At 47.8% G+C, this 22,232-nt stretch overlaps 1 protein-coding gene across 1 annotated transcript; it reads right to left on the bottom strand.

The window, feature by feature from the left end:
- Positions 1-1,441: 1,441 nt before the first annotated feature.
- Positions 1,442-20,469, bottom strand: CYTH4 (cytohesin 4). Its single transcript, XM_014963429.1, has 13 exons — positions 20,240-20,469; positions 14,399-14,481; positions 11,984-12,084; positions 11,649-11,715; positions 8,501-8,619; positions 8,036-8,116; positions 7,254-7,366; positions 6,532-6,680; positions 4,689-4,800; positions 4,168-4,244; positions 3,728-3,799; positions 2,721-2,875; positions 1,442-2,416 (listed from the first exon to the last, which is right to left on the bottom strand). The coding sequence occupies exons 1-13, from the start codon at positions 20,256-20,258 to the stop codon at positions 2,344-2,346; spliced, it is 1,221 nt and encodes a 406-aa protein (XP_014818915.1). The 5' UTR covers positions 20,259-20,469; the 3' UTR covers positions 1,442-2,343.
- Between the last annotated feature and the right edge of the window lie 1,763 nt (positions 20,470-22,232).

The raw sequence follows: 22,232 nt of genomic DNA, 5'->3' as shown, positions 1-22,232 counted from the left end.
AATTCAATTTTTCTGTTCTGGAGCTAAGGAAAGCCAATGGAAACTCAAACTTACTGTCTCTCCCCCTACCACAGTCTCTAGGAGAGAGGAAACCTGGTCCATCTCCACCTGACTCTTACGGTTAGTTTGATGGATGAAAATGACACAATTGCCTACCTCTGTGCATCGTTTTGCCTCTCACAAGTTGTCCTTCCAACCCTGTCCCCACTAGGAATAATTCTGCTCTGCAGTGTGTGGGTATTGGGGGAAGAAGGGAGGGGAAAGGATGTAGCAGCCTGAAGAGAATTGCAAGGATTTGGGATGAGGAGGGACTGGGAAGAGCTTGGATAGACTCTTGTGTCATAGAAATGATCCAGGTGAAGTCTAGGGATGGCTTAGCCTGGATTCCCTCACCCAAGACCAGATCGTGGGTAGAAGAGAGACTCCAGGCTACATTTTGATGGCTTTTGTCAGACAGAGCATGAGCCTGAGAGGCACTAGAAGAGACATTTCTCACCCAAATCCTAGGCTCTGAGGCATCTTTTACCAACCAAGTGCATATTTATATTTCTCTTTCATATCCTGGAGAGGTTGCCAAGATAAAGGGCCAGATTCTGACTTCTCCTCCCACCTCTGGACATGACCCTGCCTCCCTGCATTGAATCCAAAGCAAGAGTGAATGTGTGTGTGAGCACATGTGCTCTAGAGCAGTGGGCAGCAAACTCACTCCGTATCACATCAGTGACAAAGAGATTCAAGGCAGGAGACATTTGCAGTCGCGAGCAGAAGAAAACCTTCACGTTCCTTCTCTGGGGTGAGCGCGTGCTTCAACTCCGAGATACACTCCCTGCCTCTTGAAATTAATTCAACATTCCTGTGGCTTGGGCAAAAATAACTAGAATGAATAATCGGGCTGCGCTGGCTCCGCTGGAGATTGCCTGGTAGATAGAGCCCTCTGCAGGAAGAAAAACAGCCAAGAGACTGAGAGAGCACCAGTGTTTACTAGAAGAGACCCGAAAGGTAACAGAAGAAATAACAATAGCTTATCCCATCCTTTTACCCCATAGGTGTGATTGCCTCTAGCACGTCACTGGTGTTTGCCTCCGTGCTGTCCCCAGCTTGCAGTGTCACAGCTCCTTGCACCTTTCCTCTGGTCCCACTAACTGCTCCTCCTTCCCGTGCCACCCAGCAGCTGCCTGCTGCTGCCCTGCCTGCATTGTGTGTGCACTGCAGAGCTGCCGTGGTGCTCGGGCTGCTTCGCCTGGCACAGGAACAGGACACTCTTATATCTCACATCCTCTGCCCTTATCGCTAAAATGTTCGTGTTACCCTGGGTTTTGGGGCTTGTTTTCAAGCCCTTTTATTTCTCTCTTTACACAAGAGACAAAAAAACCACCCCAGACTCCAGACGAAACCACTGTGTGAAGATGGGAATGCCCCTCTGTGTGTGTGTGCTTGTGTGTGTGGTGTGTACACACATCCAATTTTTGATGCCTTCTGGCTGCGGGCCTTTCAGATACCCAAGTCCCTGGGGTGGTACATGGAAGTAACCTTTGCTGGGGAACGACAGTCACAGGAGGAGAGCTAGTGTTCAGGTTTCTTCCCTAGGGAGACCTGTGGTGGTCCTTGAGTCTCAGAACAGAGAGACAAATGACCCAGAGCCACTTGCCTGGTCCCACAGCCTCTCTACGCTCAGTTACCCCTTATCTCCCCATCCAACATCTTTAATTTTCTAAAACCTATGACTCAGTTACAGAGCAGGGACTTCCCAGGATTATGATGCCCACAGCTACAGGAAGAGGCAAAGAGGTCTCTCTTCTGAGCAGAGGGACATCCTATCTTGGCCCCTGGTTTCACAGTGAAGTCTTAAATATCAGTGGCCCCTTCTCAACAACCACTAGACATCTGTTTGTGGAAGCCAAACCACTGGGGCTTTTCTGCTGTGCAACTGACTGGACCATGCTTGGTTGCTCCAAGAGCATCTATATGGTTCCTCATAGAAAAATACCTGGTTTGATGGCAGGAGGGCCTGGAGACATTCTTGTCTCCCCTCAGATCCCATCCTACATGCCTAGGGCTATATGGGAGAACCCAATGCCCAGTTGCTGTTAAGCCTTTACATCTGGACGTGGGAAACACCATGCCCACAGTTCTCACAGTCCTCGGTAGGTTGCACCCTGTGCCTCTGCCTTCAGTTTGGAAAGGGAAGAAGCAAATCTGGCAAGTTATCCTGTCAGTCATCTTCCTGCCAAGTGGGAGGCAGAGGGAACCAATACTCCCAAATTTCTTCACTGGAAGAGCCCAGCATGGGAGGGAAGCTGTCCAACAACTACATCTTCCTGCTGACAGTGACCAGGTCAGGGCTCAGTTTTTGCTGGCAATCTTTTTCTTACGGGCAGAAACCAGATCATAGAAAGGATCCTGTGTGATGCTGGTCCTGGAAATAAGAGGAAATGGGAGCAAAAGTAAGAGATTTAGTGCTGGAGAGCAGCATAGGCAACCTAAGTGAACTGGCGCAGAGGGGCCGCTCACCAAAATGTAGGTCTAGAGATCTGTAGACCCACAGCAGAGAGTTTAGCTGTGGATAGAGATTCTCCAGAAGGCACCTTGAAACTCTTTTAAGTCAAGAGGTACCATAGTTACTAGACTTCAAACATTTCTTTCCATAACCTCTTTCACACGTTCATAGCCAAATAAACTGTGTGACCATTTGTCCCTGGGGCTGAACAAGGTCTCCTCACCGTATTGCCTCAATCCACTCATCACGTTCTGCTGGTGTGGCTGCTGAGATCTTGTAGGACTGATGCTTGCCTTCAACCACCTTCCCATCCCCATCTGTTTTGCAGGCTTTGATCTTCTGTCCTTTGCAGTTAGGATTGAAGAGCTCAAAGCAGTTCTGTCAGAAAGGGAATAAAATGGACCAGTAGGGGCAGACAGGGTGGAACAAGGAAACTATGCTGCCTTCAACCATGGGTGATGGGCTCAGAGAGCTTCCAAAGGGAAGGAGAGCTTTATGTCTCTGAAATGCAACAGACCCTTTCCTTCCCCACCCCAAGAACTCCCCTATGAGTTAGATCTCCAGACCACCCATCTTTGGTAACACACCCTTCCTGTGAAGGGCTGGACACTAAAACATGCTTTATGGAGAGATGGACCATCAACAGTTATCAGAAACTCCTTCTGGGATCTGTAACTCTGCTTCACTTATGAAGATCTTTTTTAATGACAATTTTATGAAGATCCCTTTTAAGTAGATGCAACATCCTCTCTTCTGTGTGCCACCACACAAATAGAAGTCACTTCTCCAAGGGTCATGCCACATTAAAGAGTGGCTATCCATAGAAGATCCACAGACAAAGAGTGCCACATCCTGGGCAGGTTTCCTAACACCACAGCACTGTTTGGTCTACATGTGCTGTAACTCATTATGGTGAGTCCTGGGGAGAGAAATTGAACCCACATCTCCTGATGCCCAATGAGCAGGGTGTCAGCTGTATGCACTTATCTCTGCACCCCTCTAGACACACACATGCAAGGCAGCCATAGGATAGGTGTCTGTTCACATCAGATCTTCCCTAGTAAAATGCAATCATGTTTATATACCGTCATGTTTAGATGGGGGGACAAGGCAGTTTGGAATGGTACCTTCCCTCTGAAAAGCAAGGTAGGAATAGGGTGTGTGCACCCTCTCTTTCTTCTGACCAAATGAGAGCCTGCATTGGCAGAGTACTGAGCAATGGAGACTTACTGGCTTTTTGGGATCATCCACCTTCCGGACTGATAGGTTCTCCAGGGGGATAATACCGAGAGGCTCTTTGTCCTGAGGGCAAGAAAACATGAATTAACACCCGATATGCTCCCCGCATCTCTGCCACCATTTAGAGCCTCCTTGATTTCTCAGACATATGCCTTTGCAGGTGTGACAAGGGCAGTGTATGCCTGGGGAGACCATCTCCACTTACACAACCGGGAGCTTAGTTAACAGGACATCACAGCAATAGCTGCAGCGTCCAGCCTCTCTCCTCAAGACCAGAGGTGAAGAAACAGCACAGAAGAGGAGGACTGAGTTCAGCCTGAGAGCACAGAGTTGCAGGAAAGAGTTGCTCCCCACCCTCTGCTCCTCCCTGGCCCCTCAGAGGCTCACAAACACTCAAGACACAGTCTCCCAACTGGGAGTTAAGCCTTTACCGTGGTATATTCAAAGTAGTAGAGGCAGTTATCGGTCAGAATGAACCAACGGCGTTTCCAGGTTTTCACTCGTCCTCCTAAAAGCAGTGAGGTTCAAAAGCCATTAGTCACACACTCCGCCATCCTTCCCACCCCCCTCAAGCTCCAGACACGCACACACAGGCATACCCTCCCAGCTCTCCCCGGAGATCAGCCCCAAGAAGGCATCTGTGGTGCTCACTGCTGATATGATGCCGTATGGTGGACACAAACAGAAGGAGCCAATTTTGCTCTGATGGGGCTGGGAATGGGGAGGGGTGAGGGATCTCTTTTTAAGTCCCTTTTTGAGCAGTCAGAGCCTGCAGGGGCAGGCTGGGAGGAGAGAGCAGGCGGCTGGTTTCAACAGCAGGTGTCAGCCTCATCCCACCGCAGCAGATGGGAAGGAAGGACAGCGGGGATGCTGGTGGGTTTCGGGGGGAGATGTGTGGTGGGAGGCAGGTAGGCACGCAATTCAGAAGAGCTAAGGGAACCCTCCCCCTTACCTAGTTTCAGGAGCCAGCCCTCACGGTTAGGGTTGAAGAAAGTATGTGTGAGATCGTTCCCATCATCCTCTGGTATGGAGAACGGCTCGTTCTTGATGCTCTCAAACAGATTCTGCCCCAGAGCGTTGGTGAGGGAAAGAGGGGAAGAAAGACAGATTACTGACAAATCTTGTACACAACCCTCCTAGGTCCATCTGGTTCATCACTGTTTCCACTGGGACAGGTGAATGGGGCAGGGAGTGGGTAGTGAGCACGAGGGTGTACAACAACCCTCAGTCTACGCTTCACAGGGTCTCATAGGGGATCACCAGCTCCCTTCTGCATCTTGTGTGAAAAAAGGAGACCTGATTTGGAAAGCCACAGACACAAAAGTGTGCACCCATATCCAGAGAGGCTGCAGTGACCAAACCCAGCATGTCACCTGAGTGCCACTGTGGGTAGTACTAAGGCACTGGGTAGGGGGACGGGACATGACACTGCAGAGACTGCAGCCCCATTTAGGCCCTGGGGTGGTGGTGCCAAACAGTCTGCTGAGAACTTGTATCCAACACACACATCTACATGACCACAAGGAGGCACATTTCACAGAAACAAGGCTTTTGCACTGAGGGACACGCAGTGTGATATTCATAAGAGCAGAGTGACAGGGGGACAGGTTACTGGCTTTCAAGGGATACAAAAATGTTGCTCACATCATTGGATTTGCCATAATTTATTACACAAGTCCCATGCCAAGAAAAAAAACACATTAAACTACAGGCTCTTGCAACTTCTTTCAAATTGCCCGAAAGAAACGACACTGGAGAAAAATCTAGAGCGTTTACCCTGAGGGGATGCTGCTCAGCAAACCCAAGTGTGGGATGAGGCAGCCTCTTTCACAAGACACAAGTTATTTTCCCCAGGTTGGTTGGGTGAAGCTAGATACATGTAGGTAGGCTGCCCATCTCTGCCTTGCCTCATAGGGCTGGTCCCATGTCTGCTGAGCTTTTGGGAAAATGGTAGCTCCAGATTTGCTAATGGATGTGTTCCCTGACTCTATCTGCCCCACTTTGCATATTCATCCTCTGTGATCAGAGACACCATGGACACGCTGAGAGCTTCACAGATGCTGAGAACAGATGCTGGAAGAGACCCTGACACTCACTTGGGGTTTGTTGCTTCTACTCACTCAAAGATATATCCTGGTGTAAGAGAGGCCAGGCACAGCTGTCCTGACTGATTTGAACACGAGTCAGCTAAGACAGTTAGGTATGAACAAGGGAGAGGGATTCATAATCTGGGCCACAGTGACATTGTCTCACACATAGAGACACACAAAATACAGACTATTGCCTCAGGGGCTAGGACTTTCAAATCTGGCCAAAAGAGTGAGGTGCCCAGCTACCTCCCACAGAGGTGGGTACCCTATTCACACAGCTTCATACCTACATGACACACAGACACCCACAACTCATGTCTTCTTCTCTCACACAGGTACAATATCTCACACAAAAGCACAAACTTTTTTAAACTGATACTGCTATTCCCTGCATGTCTCCAGCCCCGTCTCTCTTGCTCCATGTCCTCACCAATAAGCATGTGTGCAGCCCCTCTGCAAAGCTGTTTCCACATTTTCCAGCTCTGCTTTTGTACATACATTTTGTACATACTCTTGTACATACTCTTGTACATACATTTGTACATTTTGTACATACATTTTGTACATACTCTTTCCTTGTGCAGCCCTTCCCCTTGTACAGCAGAAGGTCACTAGACCTGTATTACACTGTGGACCTTAGCTTCTCAGGGGGCCCAAATCCAGAGAGAAAAGAGGGACTGATGAGAAAACGGGAGGTCTTCTTACCTTTAAGAGCTCTTCTGGCAGGTCCCCTCCATTGTCAATGCCTCTGTTGATGGACACAAACCTTTCAAAGTGGGGTTTGTCTTTCACGTTGGGGTTGTGCAGGCTGGTGTTAAGCATGATGATAGAGAAGGAGAGTATATAACAGGTATCTGCAAAGAGAAAGAAAACCAGGATGGGTGGCACTTGTCTTAGAGGGCAGATAATCCACACCCTAACAGGTGGCTTGGTTTCCAGTCACTGGAGAACAGCCTCATCCTCTCCACTGTAGGAGGAAAAGGGAGATGTCCCTTCTTCTAGGAGTAAGAGGGACAGATAGAACTAGAGGAGCGTTGATCTCCTATGATGGAGATGATTCCATCCACTCAGGGCAATGGGGCAACTTGGGTAGATCAGATCTGATAATGGCTCTGCCAGGAGGAAATTTTCTACAGACCCATGTCTGTCAGTGCTATCCTTGCTGTGATGAGGTCTACCTCATGTGGGGCTGGGAGCACTTCTCAAGTCTATTACTCATGGGACTGGAGCAGAGTAGCAAAAGGAGGACTGAAGACCCTTAGCCTATTGAAAAGCTTCACAGGAACCAGGCTGCCTCCTTCACCTTAAGGGAAAGCATCCACACTTCCAAGTGATGCCCTCTGTGCTTTGTGAATGGAAAAGGAAAGCTCCTCTTTCTAGCAAACAGTGGAGCTGAGCTTTACGGGCCTTCTTCTCCCCATAACTACCTGTGGACTGGAATACGCCCGGGTTACACTTGCAGTACCAGTTGGCAAAGGCCTCCATCATCCGGTCAATCTTCTGTGCTTCCCCAGGCAGCCGAAAGCTCCATAGGAACTGTCTATCAGGAGCAGCATGACAGAGAGTTAGTCAGATTGGGTAAAAGGGATATTTATGTCTTCCATCAGCCCATGGCACACCATGAAAATAAAAGAAGTCATCCCATCACACTGGGGAGACAGCACAGTGCATGAAGCAGGAGGTCTCCTCCTCTCTCTAGAAATTGTCTGGGCTCACCAGCCTCAAAAACACTAAAAGGAGGAAGCAGAACTAAGTATCCTGGAAATCATGGCTCCCCTTCCCTAATGAGTACCCTGCAAGGCAGCAGAAACCTCAAGAGAAAATCCTGCCAGAAGACTGACCTATAGGAAAACATGATACCCTAAGACAGAGTCACTTTGTCACTAACATAATGGGCACTGTGGACAGACATGTTTCCTGGTGCAGAAAATAACTTGCCCATCCCCCCCAAGCATTGAAGCCATGATGACCCCCCTTGCTTTCCCCATCTTCTTTGCCTATGGCCAGTCCAGTCAAGGGGCCATGAAAGAGTTCCCCCAGGAAAAGGTGTTAACACCTCACAGAGCAACAGTCTCGGAGCCAACACATGCAGCAGAGCCTTGGAAAGCCCCACTTCAGCCCACTAGGTCATCACAACCTTCCTGGGTGGTAAGACTCAGTGGCTGAGCAGGCTCCTGCTCCACACCCTGCATCCTGCATGCTCACTCACCTGAGTGCCTGCACCAGGTTGAGGTTGGCAAACTGGTGACATGCCACAAAGGCTTGGAGGATCTGAATGTTTGTGGGGTCCCTGGGAGAAGATAGGGGGAAACGGTCAGAAGAGAGCTTTGACTCTGTTCAGTTTGGATGTCCCTTGCTGTGATGACATGCACTTGGCTCCATCCCAGCCTCCATTCCCCCTCTGATCAATAAGAAGCCAAGATGCAAGCTCTTGTCTGGGAAGACTGACCCCATTACAGGCAGGAGGACAGGTAGCCCATATAGCTAGCCTTAGCCACACTCCAAAGGGCCCCCTCCCCAGGAGGCACTGCCCACCCAGCCCACTTCAGTTTGGGATATGTTTAGTCTTGGCACCTGGCTGAGGTCTGCTAGGGGTCATCTAATATATTAGTTGAGAGGGACCAGGCAGGACAGGGCCTCCAAAGGGCCTTCTCATCCTAGCTGAGTTGCTCACCTCCCACCCAGGTAATCCCCAATGGCTGTCTTGTTCAGGCCTTCACCCTTGTGGAGGAATTTGGCGATCTCCTGCAGGTCTGAGGACAATACCTGGTGCTCAATTAGGTACTGGATCCCCTGGGGAAGGAGAAGCAAGACAATGAAGTAAGACAGTTCTGTGGGCTGATAAGACAGTAAGACCGCAACACCCTGATACCAGCCTTCCTTGGCTTTGATGATGTTGCCTCCTCTGTTACTCCCCAGCCCTTCTATGGGAGACCACAGCCATGTTCCCACTCTTATTCCATGCCTCTTCATCTACCATGGTTGGTGAGTCCCACTTCCATTTTGTCCCTAGATTTAGATAAACGTTTCACTGGGGTGGAAACTCAAGCAAACAAAAAAGGGTAATGTGGGTTAAAAGTCCAAAAGGCGAGTACATTCAAAGCTGCCCTGGTTTGAAGCGGAGCAGAGCCAACTTTCCATTCAGTGAGAGAGCCTGTCGCTCTTACTTGTTTCTGCGGCAACCGGGGTCAGCTGACTTGGTTGGTTGTGGACAGGTCCTGTGATTCAAAACTGACCAATAGGCTATTCCATCCCATCTGCCATGCTCAATATAAAAGCCGAGGGATCAAAGGGGTCAGGTGGGCTTTTCTTCAGTGGCTCTGCTTTGATGGTTCTCTTTCTTCAATGACTGACAACTGAGGAGGACCCTGTCAGTTTGTCTACCTTCAATCCCCATCAGTGAGTCCCGGAATTCAGTTCCCTGAATCCATTCTGGAGCTTCCCCAATGCCTGCTGGTGACATCTCCCTGGGAGCTTGATACGGTTTTGTATATATTTGTATATATTGCATCTATTTCATTATTTCCTTTTTTTAATTTTATTTTTAGTATTTCATTAAAGTAGTTTAGTTTTACCTAAACTCATAAATCTCTTTCTCTTTTTTCTTCCTCTCCTTGGAGTGAGAGATGGGGGTCAGCATCTGTCATCTTGTCATTGGCCAACCCAGCCCAACCCAGACAAAGGCAAAGACAAAATAGTTCATTTAAAAACTTCCAATCAAAATATAGAATCATAGAATTGTCTAGGTTGGAAGGAACCTTTAAGATCATCTACCTAACTCTGATAAAAACCATCACTAAACCGTGTCTCTATATCTCAGTGTTCTCTTCCTAAATGTAATTTTTTTCTGAATTAATTTAACCTAAAGAAAAAAGTGTTTGTTTAAAAAAAAAGACATAATAAAAAATGCACACAGGAAAAAATATGGGCTTGAGACAACTCAAAATTATTCTTTCCTGGATTTTCTTCTATGCCATAGAACAGAGAAGTCTGTGATCTTTTCAGCTCCATCCTCTGGCTGGAGCCAGTAAGGATGGAGTATGTTTTCTATGGAAAATAGAGTGTCGAAAATAGAGTGTCTGAGTTGGGCGGTGCAAAGAGCGAACACTCCCTTTTAGAGGGAATTTAATGATTTTTGAAGTCATAGACAGTTGAGGTTTTGTACAGATTATTAGCAATATCTAAAACCACTGCAACTCTCCAGACCACATTGCAATTCTCCTCACAAAATACAATAAAGGAATGAAAATTGTTTTAGATCCATCAAAATGTTCACTTCCAACAGAATCAAATCACTTTGCCTTGTAATATATAAGGAACTATTTCTAAAATACCCCAAAGGAAAAGCAGGTTCAAAAGAAGAAATTGAAATGTTTGTGAGATTTTTCCAGACTGTTTTCCTTTCTTTTTCCCCAGACGGAATTTCGGTAGGATCAATTTAATTTTGCAAAGCATTGCAGTGATGATGTGGCTCCATTTTCCAGAAGAAAATGTTTCTCCCAAAAGGTTTTGTTCAGCATTTGATTCCTAATGCCCACCTTCTCTAGCCTCAGGAACTTGCCCTGAGATCTTGGTGATAGGGAACTCATTTAAAGTATCAGCATGGCATGGATGAAGTGTAACCTCAGCAAGGAGGGCAAAGAAAGTTCCTTGCATTGCAGAACCTGTCAGCCTATGGCATGTATCAAAAGGGAAGCAATAAACAGAGGTCTGCATATGCTTATTCTAAAGTAGAAGCAATATAGGCACACAGTATAACATTTCAACCAGGCTCATCAGCGTTGAACTAAGAAAGCTAAACTGGTTTGGGGTCAGAACTAGTTCAGGTATTTCAGCACAGCATGGCACAGTGCCATAAAGAGATGTCTCTGGGGCCTCAAACCATGGTCAGATGGAAAGACAAACTGAAACCTGCTCTCACGCAGGCTGTAAGTACTGATGTCACTGCTGTGAGATAGCTCTTACGGGCAGAGTGATGTCCAGGGGACCGGCAAGCGTTCCACCTGTGGTGCAGACATGGGAAAAGGCATCTTAACGGTCTCAGCACGGCCGAGTAGGAGGCATGAAAAGTTGTCAGACCAGCAGCTACTCAAGATGATAGCTGTGGTTGTTAGCTGACAATGAACAAACAGCTTGTGGTTTTCTGTACAGAGCTCAAAAAACACGGTCCACCAGTGAGGAGGAAGGAGGAGGAAACTGTCTCTCTCACATCTTCTCTACTTAATCATGAAGATTTTAGAGTTTTCTGCAGAGGGCTGAAGGCTATGGAGTCTGGACCCTACTAGTCCAGAGTCCCAGAAAGTGGAAAACTTGGATTCACTCTACAATCTAACCATGACTATCAAAACCAAAACTACTTCCAAAATTACAGAGGCAGCTTGTCCTCTTCTGTTCTAAATGAGCCAAGGAACCCTACCTGCTCTCAAACACTTCACCTTCTTCTTACTTCCCACTCTTCCATCACACTATGGCCAATTCTTAGTCTCTCACAGGCAAGAAGAGCTGGGCTGAAGGAGGGCTGGGTTGAAGGCTCTCTTGGCACACTGGCAGTGTTAAACCATCCTCCCTTTATCTCTCTTAGTTTTAGGTTGCATCTAATGGGATGGCCTATAGGCACATGATGGGGGGAGGCAACACAGCTTGATCATATCAGAAGACCTTATTCAGGGACAGGAAGGACAGTGTTGCATCCTGGAGCCTTAGTGAGGTAGGAAACCAGCCCCACAGTTCCATGCTGTAGTGGATGGCTGCAAATGGACCAGTAACCAACAGAAAATCTTCCTCCCAGTTTTCTCCTCATAAATGGAATGAGAAAATCCTACCTTTGCAGGGTCCATGTTGAATTTCTTCCGGCCCAGAGACAGAATTTTATCCCTCTGTGAAAGTTTGCTGCAAATATGAAGAAGAAGGAAATTCAGAAAGAAAGAAACTCAGAATAAAGGGCCATGTTTCAATTCACTCAGAAGGTAACTCAGATATCTCAAGGACCTTTATTCCTGACCATCCAGGAATAAAGAGAAATCTCAGAGAAGAGAAGGGGATTCCTTGTCTCATTTCCCTGTCATTGTTGTGATCCAAATCCCATCTGTGTTTCTGTTTTCTCAACATCAAGAGAGAGACTTTGTAAACAAAGGGATATCCATATTATCCTACTTGCCTGCTCTGCTCCCCAGGATTATTGTCTGCCTCTTGCCTTTCCTCTGCATTTTGGAAGCGCTCAATCTCTGCAAACACTTCAGCAATCTCTTCCTTCAGCTTCTGCAAAGGAAAAGTCAGGAAGATGAAGGTGATGAAGAGAGAAACAGCTGAGATATACAGAGCATGTCCTACTTCTTCCCTCAATCATAGGAAAAGGACAGGTCAGATGGTCACAACCAGCCAAGGACGTCTATGAAATGGGCACTGCTCTGGGGTGACCCTGCTGAATTCCAGATGAAAACAATGGGAGAGAGGGACAAAAGGATGTTCTCATGCCTGTTGTCAATCAAGGCTGGAAAATCAAGCTCAGCCAGCGTGGAGAGTGTCAGAGAACTCACCCCAGTGTTGATTTCAGTTCCTCAAACAATGTCAGATGTGAGGCTCCTTCCATTGTGCCCATTTCCTTCTAGCTTTAACTTTGCATAACCATACTATACATCCAGGAAAGGGGAAGTGGAACCAGTAGCTGTGAGGTCAATATGAATCCGAAGTGGCCACATTGTGAAACAGAGTTTTTAACATATCTATCATTTGAATACCATTGAGCAGATACCTGTCTTTAGGTGGAGAAAAAAGAGAGGAGGAGTAAAAGAAGAATAATCACAGCCAGATTTTAAAAAATCAATTGTAGAGTTAGTTTCCTTTAGGCCCACGACAGACCATGGCCTTCTTGGCTGGATATTCTGCGTTACCAGGGAAATGAAGATGTCTATATCTCCTTGCTTCTATCCTGTGTTACGGTCCTCCTCAGAGCCAGACTGCATCACAGCTCTCTTCCAGGAATCACCTGAATTCTTTCCCACACAAACCAGAATAGGCAGGGGAAGAAGGGTTGTTCTGTGACAGATCTTGCCTCATCAAGAAGTGAGGGTGTGGCTGCCATATGAAACCAAACAGGGGAACTGGAGTTCTCCAATATCCCATAATTTAAAAGAGCTTCTGGATTTCAGTTTTGCTCTGGCCTTCATTCTGTTGTGCTTCATCAGCCTCCAGAGCCGGCAGTGTTCCTTACTAAGCTTCAGGTATTGCAGAAACGTAACAAAGCTGTGATCATCAGTCCTGTATTTCGAATGATTGTCAGTTTTGTTATTTTATTTATTGCTGTCTTTTGGCAGTGTAATCGGCAAGTCTAGAGCCATCCTCTCCCCTCCTCCCTCTCCACCCACATCTCTGCGTTAAAGAGTATTGCTAGATACTTTTTGAAGAAATCCATCTGGGAGAATGTCTCTAGCTCTAGGTACTCCTTCACCTCAACTCATCCTGTTCCATTGGACAGTGCATACCCCATTGGTTAATGGCTTTGAGATTTAGAGTATGGGTCCGTATAGTCTAGCAGCTTTTTGCTGTCCATAGTGGGTAAAAAATACAGTATTCCTGTTCAAGTATTCTGCCTCCTATATAATGCCCATTGCCCACTCGAAAAAGTGAAGAGATAAGAACCACATACAAGCAAACCATATGCACATACATTCATAGCCTGTTTTGCAGGAAGGGACAAGACACCATTCTGATTTGCAGCAGAGATGATGAGTCTGGAAGCCTGAGAGTGTTAGGGAGTTTGGCTTAATCTTTTATGCAAGGAAATACCGCACACATTCCCCAGGCATCGGGACATCTTCACGTTGTGGGAAAATCAGTGCAAGTCCAATGATTCAATGCAATAAGTTCTCTCAAACAGGAGACCACATTGCATGGTGGTGGAGGCAGAACAGAATAGAAAGTGTACGGCACCATGCGTGGCTGCGATGTGATATTACTGACTGATTTTGAATCTGTCACTTTCAGACATTTTAGGAGTCAGTGGATAAATGTTTGGGTCTGCTAAAAGAAGAGAAAAAAAGCAAGTTCAACCATGAAAACTTGTGTGCAAGGTCCTGCCATCAAACCTCTCTAAAGAGACAGGATCCTTCATGAAGGACTTGTTAGAGGTCCACAAACCAAAGCTGGATAAACACATGGGGATGCAGCAGGTAACTAGGACTGATATGTCATTAGCAGGTAATCAGTAATTAAAAATAATCATAAATGCTGAGTCAGATCCCTGCCAGTGTGACTTAGTAAAGTCATACTCATTTCCTTAATCCTAAATATGCAATCCCAGCTCACCCCTGCTAATGAGCTGACCAGCGTTTCTCAAATATCTCATTAGGGTAGTTGATGACTCCTGCAGCAGAGAGTGCCATAGGTTGGATGCACACTGGAAACAATTATGGCAGGGCAGCCTGAAATTCAGAATTCAAGTTGGATCACGCCAGAGCAAATGTCTCCTGTGCAAGAGCACTTCTGCATGGCCTGGATTGTTATGTGAAGATGCTCCTTGGTGAAGATAGTCTTGAGAAGGCTAGGCAGACAGGAGGAACAGCAAGGTCCTTACCTTAATATCCTCCAGAAGCTCTTGTCTGTGCTGCCTGATTGTCTCTATTTCAGCCTCTTCAGCCTCACTCAAGTCAGTTGACCCTGGAAGAGCGAAGAAGCAATGAGAATAGTACTAAGGTCAACATATCACAGGAAAAGCTGCCTCAACCACTCAGGGCCTGTCCTCTCCTAGGGTCATGCCACTGCAACTCTGACTTCTGTGTTTCAGCATCTATGTGCTGTGCTGTTGCAGCCACTGCACCTCAGCTTTGTCCTGCAAATGGTTTTCAGTGCGGAGCAAGCAGCACAGACCCATATACCCGTCCTAGCAGCCAGCTGCTGTGCTGGTAGCCCTCTGATCTAAGCCTGCAGCAACCCCCCCACCGCCTACACAACCGATTTTGCTTGCCACGAGCGCAATGAAGAGGTCTTACCAAATGCTCTTGGTGGTTTTTATGTCAGTCATCTTTATGTACCCAAAAGCTGCGACCTAAATACTTCATCTACATCCAAACTGCCCATGCAGGGCCACTGGTTTCATGGATTGATCCACCACTGCTAGAGTCAGAAATGACTTAAGAGAGAGAATAGAGGTTTTTCAAGTCTGAGGGCAGGATCTAGGGGGGATGAAAGCTTTGCTGAAGAAGGAGCATCTGTGGGAGGCTGTTGTTCTGTGGACTACAGACAATGCAGAAATAAGAGGAGGTTTCCTTGTAATGTACAGGAAGTTGAACAGATACCAACAGAGCCAAGGCAACCACAACATGATTCATAAAAGATCTAGAAGAATTGGGGTGACAGCACTGCTGCTAAATATAACCCAGGTGAAGCACAACCTTTTCATCAAGGAGAAAGAGAAGGCTGCAGCCCTAGAGAGGTGAAGCAGATGGCTACCCCAGGAAAAAAAAACAGGGGGCTCGCACAAGGCTGAGAGCACTGGAGCTCCTGGGAGGTCACTGCAGAACTTGCAGACAGGGTCCTTGCTGCACCCAAACGCTGCAAGACAAAGCTTGTCCAGAGAGCCAGGTCAGATCACTGGGTGCCCTGCTCCACTGTTTCATAAGCCAAAATCCCCTGGGCCTCCCATCTTCCTGGAAAAAGGGGAAGTGGCACCAGCTGCCTTGGAAATTGTCTTAGTGTGGATCTCACGTGCAAAAGAACTGCTATAAATATGAGTGGGGAAAAAAGGGGAAGGAACCAGCCAAGACAGACAGAAGGAAAAGGGGACAAGGGGAGTCATCTCAGAGCCCATATCCTTCTTTCCTGTCATGGCCACAACAGCTCAGAGAGAGCTGCCTTCCCTGATCCTAATCCTTCCCCCATCCTCCTGCCTTGTTGGGTTCCCATGTGCTAATTCTGTCCTATTACTTTTCTCAGGCTGCAGTCTCTCTCCCGTCACTTTTCCCGCTGTTTTCAAGCACTGCATTCACTGGAGAGAAGCTGCTGAGCCTCTGAGAGGGGGAAGGATCCAGCAAGAAATCAGGACTGAAAAGGACCCACATCCCCTCCTGGCTCTGCAAGAAGCCCTTCTGAAGAGATGGAAGAAACTGACTGATTGCTGAAGCAGGTCAAGAGAGGAGGAAAACCTGTAGCATCCAGCAGGTCATAACAGCCAAATGAGTATGTGAGGGGAAAACAAATAAACAAGCAAGGAAGCAAGAAACAAGCAAACAAAAAGAAACAACAAAAACCCCCATGCAGTGGCTTTGCTGCTTGTTAGGCGGGTTGCTGACTTCCCCTTGAATGTCAGCCCAGCAGCGCCTGGGTCTTTCAGCTTACTCTCTGTCTCCTGCTGTTCTGGTGTGTGCAGGAGATGAAGCCATGCTCATGGCCTCCCCAGCTTTATCTCACTCACCCCTACAGGGGCTGGCAATTGTGGAATCACTGGGGTGATCCCTTGACAAATTGCCACTAAGGCCTTTTGTCCTGTATTTCTTTCCACAAAGGCATCGTAGCAGGACATACCTGAGGAACTTCCCCTTCCCCCCCCCTCATCAGCAAAGTCTCTAGTGTGGCTGGTTGCCTTGCTTCGGTTGTTGTGTGTCTACTGAAGCAGCCTAAAGCATCTCAAAGAGTTGTGAGGCTCCCAGAGGACACCATCTCACCCACACGACCCCCACCGAGACTGTAAATAACTCGATCCCCCTTCCTCCTGAATATCTGAAAACCCCAGCTCCCAAGGGATTTACACGTCCACTTTCTCAGAAAAGAGTAGGAAGGACTGGGGGGGGCGAGGCGGGGTAGAAGAAGCATAGGAGTCAGGGAGAAGGGGAGGGAATCAAGTGATAAAAAGCCAAGAAAGGGTGACGTAGTCAGGAAAAAAATGGACGGATCAAACTTTCAGAGCAATTTAGACTGAGCTGCAGAGAGGGTCCTTGTAAGGTTTCCTGTTTCCTAAACAGCTTAAGTCCCTGATTGCCTCGGAAAATAATTCTGAGGTCAGTGTTTGCACGTTACTCTGCTTTCCTAACAGAAGTCTTAATGCTCTGCTCAGTGCTATTCTGAGGTTGTCCATCAATGTTACTGCACACATTGAGGTCTACAGTTAGGGGAAGTGAACACAAAAGGCTTGTCCACAGGAAGGCAGTGAAGGCAGGAGAGGCAGCTGGGCAAGCAGCAGATGGGACATCGAGATCAGGGTGCTTTGCCTTTCCTTCCCTCTCCACGTTGAGAATGAGCCGAGCTGGTAGGAGAGGAACACTCCGAGTGAAGCACCGCCTGGCTTGCAATGGCAAAGGGAATTAATTCATCCCTGCACTGGGGGACTGAGGAACAGCCTCAGCCCTGTCAAAGTCCTCAGTACCACCAAGTTCTACTTCCCTCTCGAGCTAAGTCAGGACACAGATGAAGCGTAGCCCTGGTCAGGGTTCTTTGCACAGGGGGAAATTTCACCCTGATGAAGAACACGCCACGAAAACACCCGCAGGTTTCAGGGGGACGGTGTCAGCCAGACTGACACTTAAGTCTTCCGGTTAAGACACAACACCTAAAAACTGGCGAGCACCCTCTCCTGAGAGGACATGAAGTTGCTGCTTGAAATTAATTTTCAGAGAACAAAAGTTGAAAGGAAAGCACATCAGCATCACATTTGTGGGGCTGTTGAGGTTACTTCCCTACTCTCAGGGCAGACCCAGATAGAAAGACCTGCCAGTTCTTCATGAACTGCCCAGGCTTGTATTTTTAGTGCTGTCACTCAAAACAGAACACAGACTTCAATTCCAGATGTGGTGACTTACGCCCTCAGCCTCCTTATTTGGAGGGTAGGTCGGAGTTACCCAAAAGTCTGGGTACTCAGGTGGCCAGCAAAGAGTGCTGTGTTTGGTGGTCTCATTTCCCATTGCAAACGGCTGTGCAGAGCCATCCAGGTGCTAAGTGAGGCATTCAATCCCAAGCAAAAGACAATGAATAGGAAAATAGCTTTTGGAGCACAGGGATAAGTAGGAAGTGACTACTTAGGACAGCATAAACAGAAGGTTATGAAGAATGACTGCCTCTGTATCACTGTTAGAGACCATCCGCATGCTACCCATCCACAGTATAAGAGCAGAAGTTCAGCTGGCGCATTTGCAAGGCAATTTAGGGCTCTGAGTGTAGCAGCTGATGGGTTTGGATGCCTCCACCCATGTCAACACACAGAGCAGCCGGAGGGCACCTTCTGCCTGCACGAGGTTGTCTAGTGGAAGAATTTCACCTGAAATTCCTTTTCTTTTTTGATATGTCTGCTGTGTGATCTCCAGCACAGACCACCTCCTCCCCAGCCAGGTACCAGGCTGGTACCAGGCAGATAACATGAAGCCTTCCAGCTCTTCAAATCCCTCCAGCCCAATCTGTCTCCCTCCTGCAGCAACCCCACAGTTCTCTTCCAGCTTGTGTCAGAAAAAATTCAATGTGGACCTCACAGAACTCTAATTTGCACATTCCAGCAATGGGGGAAAATGTGTGAAGAATTTATGTTGCCTCCTGGTGCCCTTTTCCCACAGGACAACTTACAGCAATCCAAATGCTTCCAAATGCTTTTGCCTATGGCTCTCACCCCTCCCATGTTTCACACCCCCAGCTCAAGGATTTGGCATACTGGCTCTGCCGCCTCTCTGAGACAGTTGCTAGAGGGTCCTGAAGGAAGCTGGAAGAGGATATCCACTGTGGGGAGAGCAGCCTCCCCACAGACATAGGTCTCTGCTGCACACAGCTGTGGCAGATAGGTACCTAGGAGGACCATGGCATCTCCAGGTAGGAGTGACTCCAGGAGAAAGTGCATGTGCACCTCTGACCTTGAGGAAAATCATGCCACAACAGAGCAACTTTAAATACATCCAGCGCTCTAAAGCTCACTGGAGAAACTGCGTCTGGGGACAGCCTTGGCTCCCAAGGCAAAGCAGCATCAAACAAACCCACTCTCCCACCCAGCTGTGAAGTGATAGGCTGGGACTGAGCAAAGACATCAGTCAGAACCAGCACGTCTCTTCAGGCCTATCTCCAGGCTCTGCCTCTAGCCAGAGCTGAGCAAACATTGTCCCAGAGCTGGACTTCATTATGTTATTGCAGTGTGGAACTTTTAAGACGTAATTAACACAGTATCACTTAACTTGAGTGAATGCCAGTGTCGGACCACCAGTTCTGAAAGCCTCAGTTTCCATGGAAAGCACACTCCAAAGCACGCAGCAAAATATGAGTTACCCCCCGCTTCCTCCTGCCCAGCTTGTCCTGCAGAACCTTTGTCCACAGCTGCTTTCAGGTGGTGAGGGGTGGGTGATCTGCAGAGACTCACCTTCACCAACATTCATAGCCAGATGCTGGCAAGAGCTCAGCTCCCATGGGTCCCACCAATCTCCCTGACAAGCGAGGCTGGTATTTGGTTTGAACGTGGCTTTTCCTTGGCTACCCACCTAGGAGCTAAAAAGCGCAGAACAGTTGTTGACACCAGGCCCTGCTTTTTCCCTTTGTTCTGCGCTCTGTATCATACACGCAAAAGCCTGTGAGGACAAAGAGTCAGACACAGCAGGGCCATTGCAAGATGATCCCTTTTCTTCCTGGCCCTTGTTCAGCCTATTCCCGCTCAGCCCTCCCTCTCTGCTGCCTTTGCACACACACTCAGAGCTTTCTCAGCCAGGGGCTAAAAATGTTCAGTCTGGCAGTATGTCTTTGTCTGCTGAATCCCAACCACTTTATCCTTCACCTGCCAAAGTAGGAAACAAAACCCGAGATGTCTCTCGGTTCCTCAGATGTGGCTTATCTCCTCCACCCACCCACATCTGCCTTTTGAGATACTGTTCCAGGACCAGGCAGACCCACCTGCAGGTCACTTGGAGTTGGTAGGACCCTAACACGGTCATTTACCTTTAACAAGAGAGGCCTGGGTACCAAAAGCATGTTGTGCTGGGACACCCAACTGACTGAGAGGCTCTGCAAAGGCAACCAAGCTTCTGGGGCCTGCAAGGAAATACCACTGAGGAGCTTGCAAGCCATGCTAGAGCTGCAGGAAGAGAAGCCAAAGCTTATAGGTGCTCATCCCAAGTGTCACATATATACTCTTGATACCCCTGAGTCAGTTCCTGGCTCAGCTACAAGGGACCAGCAGAGTAGACACTCTCAGCACAAAAGCCATTCAAATTAGTGGGAAAATTTCTTCCGATGTGAAAGGAGTTTGCTTATAGGAGAACAAGTAAAAAGAAACCCACGCCTAACGCTGAAGGCTAACAAGCAATTAACTGCACCACTACAGATCTTCCACTATCTCATTCCTCCAGCCACCAGCTGCAGCATCCACTCTGGCTGCTGGGATTTCATGGTGTGCTCTGCCCCACCAAACTGAGCATGCAGCCCTCAACAGAAAACAAGGCAAAAGACAGTCAAGGCTTACCAGCGGGACAAAAGTCCATCCTGAAGAGCGCAATATCTTTTCAACAAAAGTATGTTTTTCCTCCTTGCCTTCTGCTTGTTCAGATGCTTCACAGAACTGAAACAACTTGGAGCCAGTGACCAAGATCGCAGCAGCATTAGGGGGGGCGGGTTGCCCTGTGACTCCTCCCTTCCTCTCCTCTGCCCTCCAACCTCATCTCAAGATCTTGCATCGGTGAAGGAAGCTGTGTGTGCACACTGCAATGAGGGGCTCCTGGGCTGCTTCTGAAATGCAAATGCACAAATGCATTTCCCTCCTAGCACCATTTTGGGGAATCTCTGAGCACACGTCTCTCTTTGAGGGGACTGTAATAAGCAGTTAGAGGCTGATAGTACTTTGGGCTTTTGCCTGAGATACTCTGAGGAGAGAGGGGGGGGGAAGAAAGGAAGTTCTTTATTCAGAAAATCCATCTGATTCAGAAAATCCATCCGATTCGGGAAGTGGTTTCATTTTAAAGGAAAGATTCTTCCTGTGGAATTCTGCAGCAGGTGGGGGTGGTGGTGAACATTCCAAAATTGGAGGATGGTTGATGGAAGGGAGAAGAGTCTTTTTCTTCTTTTCCCTCCCCCTGACCCCCCCCAAGTGACTTGTACTCTAAGTCTTGCTTGTTCCTTTTTTTCCACTAACAGACTGGGTTTTTTTAGGAACCCTGGTATGTAAGGAAGTGAGTGAATTGAAAAATGAATGAAGCCCTCTCTCAGGTTTAGTGGTAGTCCTGCTGGTGGGACAGCTGGCATTAGCAGGACAGTTTTGTGCTGCCCTGTTCACCTGCGAGGCAGAGAGGTGCACTTTTTCCTCCGTCCTCTCCACACAGCCCCAGAAAGCTCTACGCATCCCCTTGAGTTGTCTTTAGTTGCCATGTGATTTATGTGGTAGATCTCTGATGCAGGCAATGTGGGGAAAAAAAAGAAGTGTGCAGGAGAGCACGATGTCAGAGCCAGGAGAGCTGGTGACAGTGAATAAATAGGCCAAGGTGAAATTCAAACCAGTTGTGATGCCCAAACAGGGCTCTTGCTTTCTCTAGCAGGACTGAAGGTGTAGAGGGATGGCTTCTCTCCACGCATGAACGCTTACCTCTGCAGCACTTTACACCTTTAGCTCCCCGACCTGTTGCTGTATTCTCAGCAGGCCTTGAGCAGGACAGCAAAACAGGTACAGACTTCTACCTACCGTCTTTCCATGAGACAGCAAGGTAGAGTTTGCAAGAGCATGCGTAGAAAAAGAAGAATTGACCTTCTGACTTCTTATGCAGTTGGAGCTAGCATGTATGTACACTTGCCACCATTTAGAATAGGCTTCTCTGAGGCCTATGAGGTCCTCACTTCCTGTGAGGTCCTTGACTCACAAGGAAAGGAAGAGCCATTACCTTCCCACATTCCCATTAACTGAGTTTGGCCTGAGATCCTCTGGAGAGAATAACTGGCCCTTTAAAAGGCTCGATGCAAAAGGTGGGGTCTGCCTGAACACTCTGGCTAAGGTCCATTGCTCTAGGGCCATTCAACCTCATAAAGAAAGACACAGATTGCCCTCCTTCCCTCTCAGTCTCTTGCATTTGCTCTAACCTGTGGTTATCCTATAGGTTCAGTGCTGTTATTGGAGAGCACAAGCACTCCAATGAACGTCCAGTGAAGGGTGGCAGATATCCCAACCTTAAAGCTGTCAAGGGGTGGCAGAAATCCAGAATGAATCCACGCAGGCAGCTGTAGGCAGGGTCACAAATAACCTATGATCTTTAGGAAGAGTCAGTGGCAAGGATTTAGCACTCACTTTCCATGGTCAGTGTCAATATTTTCAAAGAAGAAGCTAGGAGCTTATTTGGGAGGGATAAAAAGAAGGAGAAGAGGCCAAGCTTTATTAATGCAAACTGATTTCAAATGATTACACCAATGTCTGATCAATGTCTGATTTGACCTTCATTTCACCCAATGCTCATGCATAAAATCAGAGGCCTGCC

This window comes from Calidris pugnax, unplaced genomic scaffold (genome assembly GCF_001431845.1).
Source record: "Calidris pugnax isolate Ruff unplaced genomic scaffold, ASM143184v1 scaffold44, whole genome shotgun sequence".
NCBI classification, from domain to species: Eukaryota; Metazoa; Chordata; class Aves; order Charadriiformes; family Scolopacidae; genus Calidris; species Calidris pugnax.
Note: the sequence above shows the minus strand (reverse complement) of the source record. Positions and strands in the feature narration are given on the sequence as shown.

Bases quoted from the DNA above. Each gene is read 5' to 3' on its own strand.
- CYTH4 (XM_014963429.1), bottom strand. The intron at 4,245-4,688 runs GTAAGGGGGAGG...CACTGCTTTTAG, and splicing joins GGGCTGGCTCCTGAAACTAG to GAGGACGAGTGAAAACCTGG. The intron at 2,876-3,727 runs GTAAGTCTCCAT...CCTTTCTGACAG, and splicing joins TGGATGATCCCAAAAAGCCA to AACTGCTTTGAGCTCTTCAA.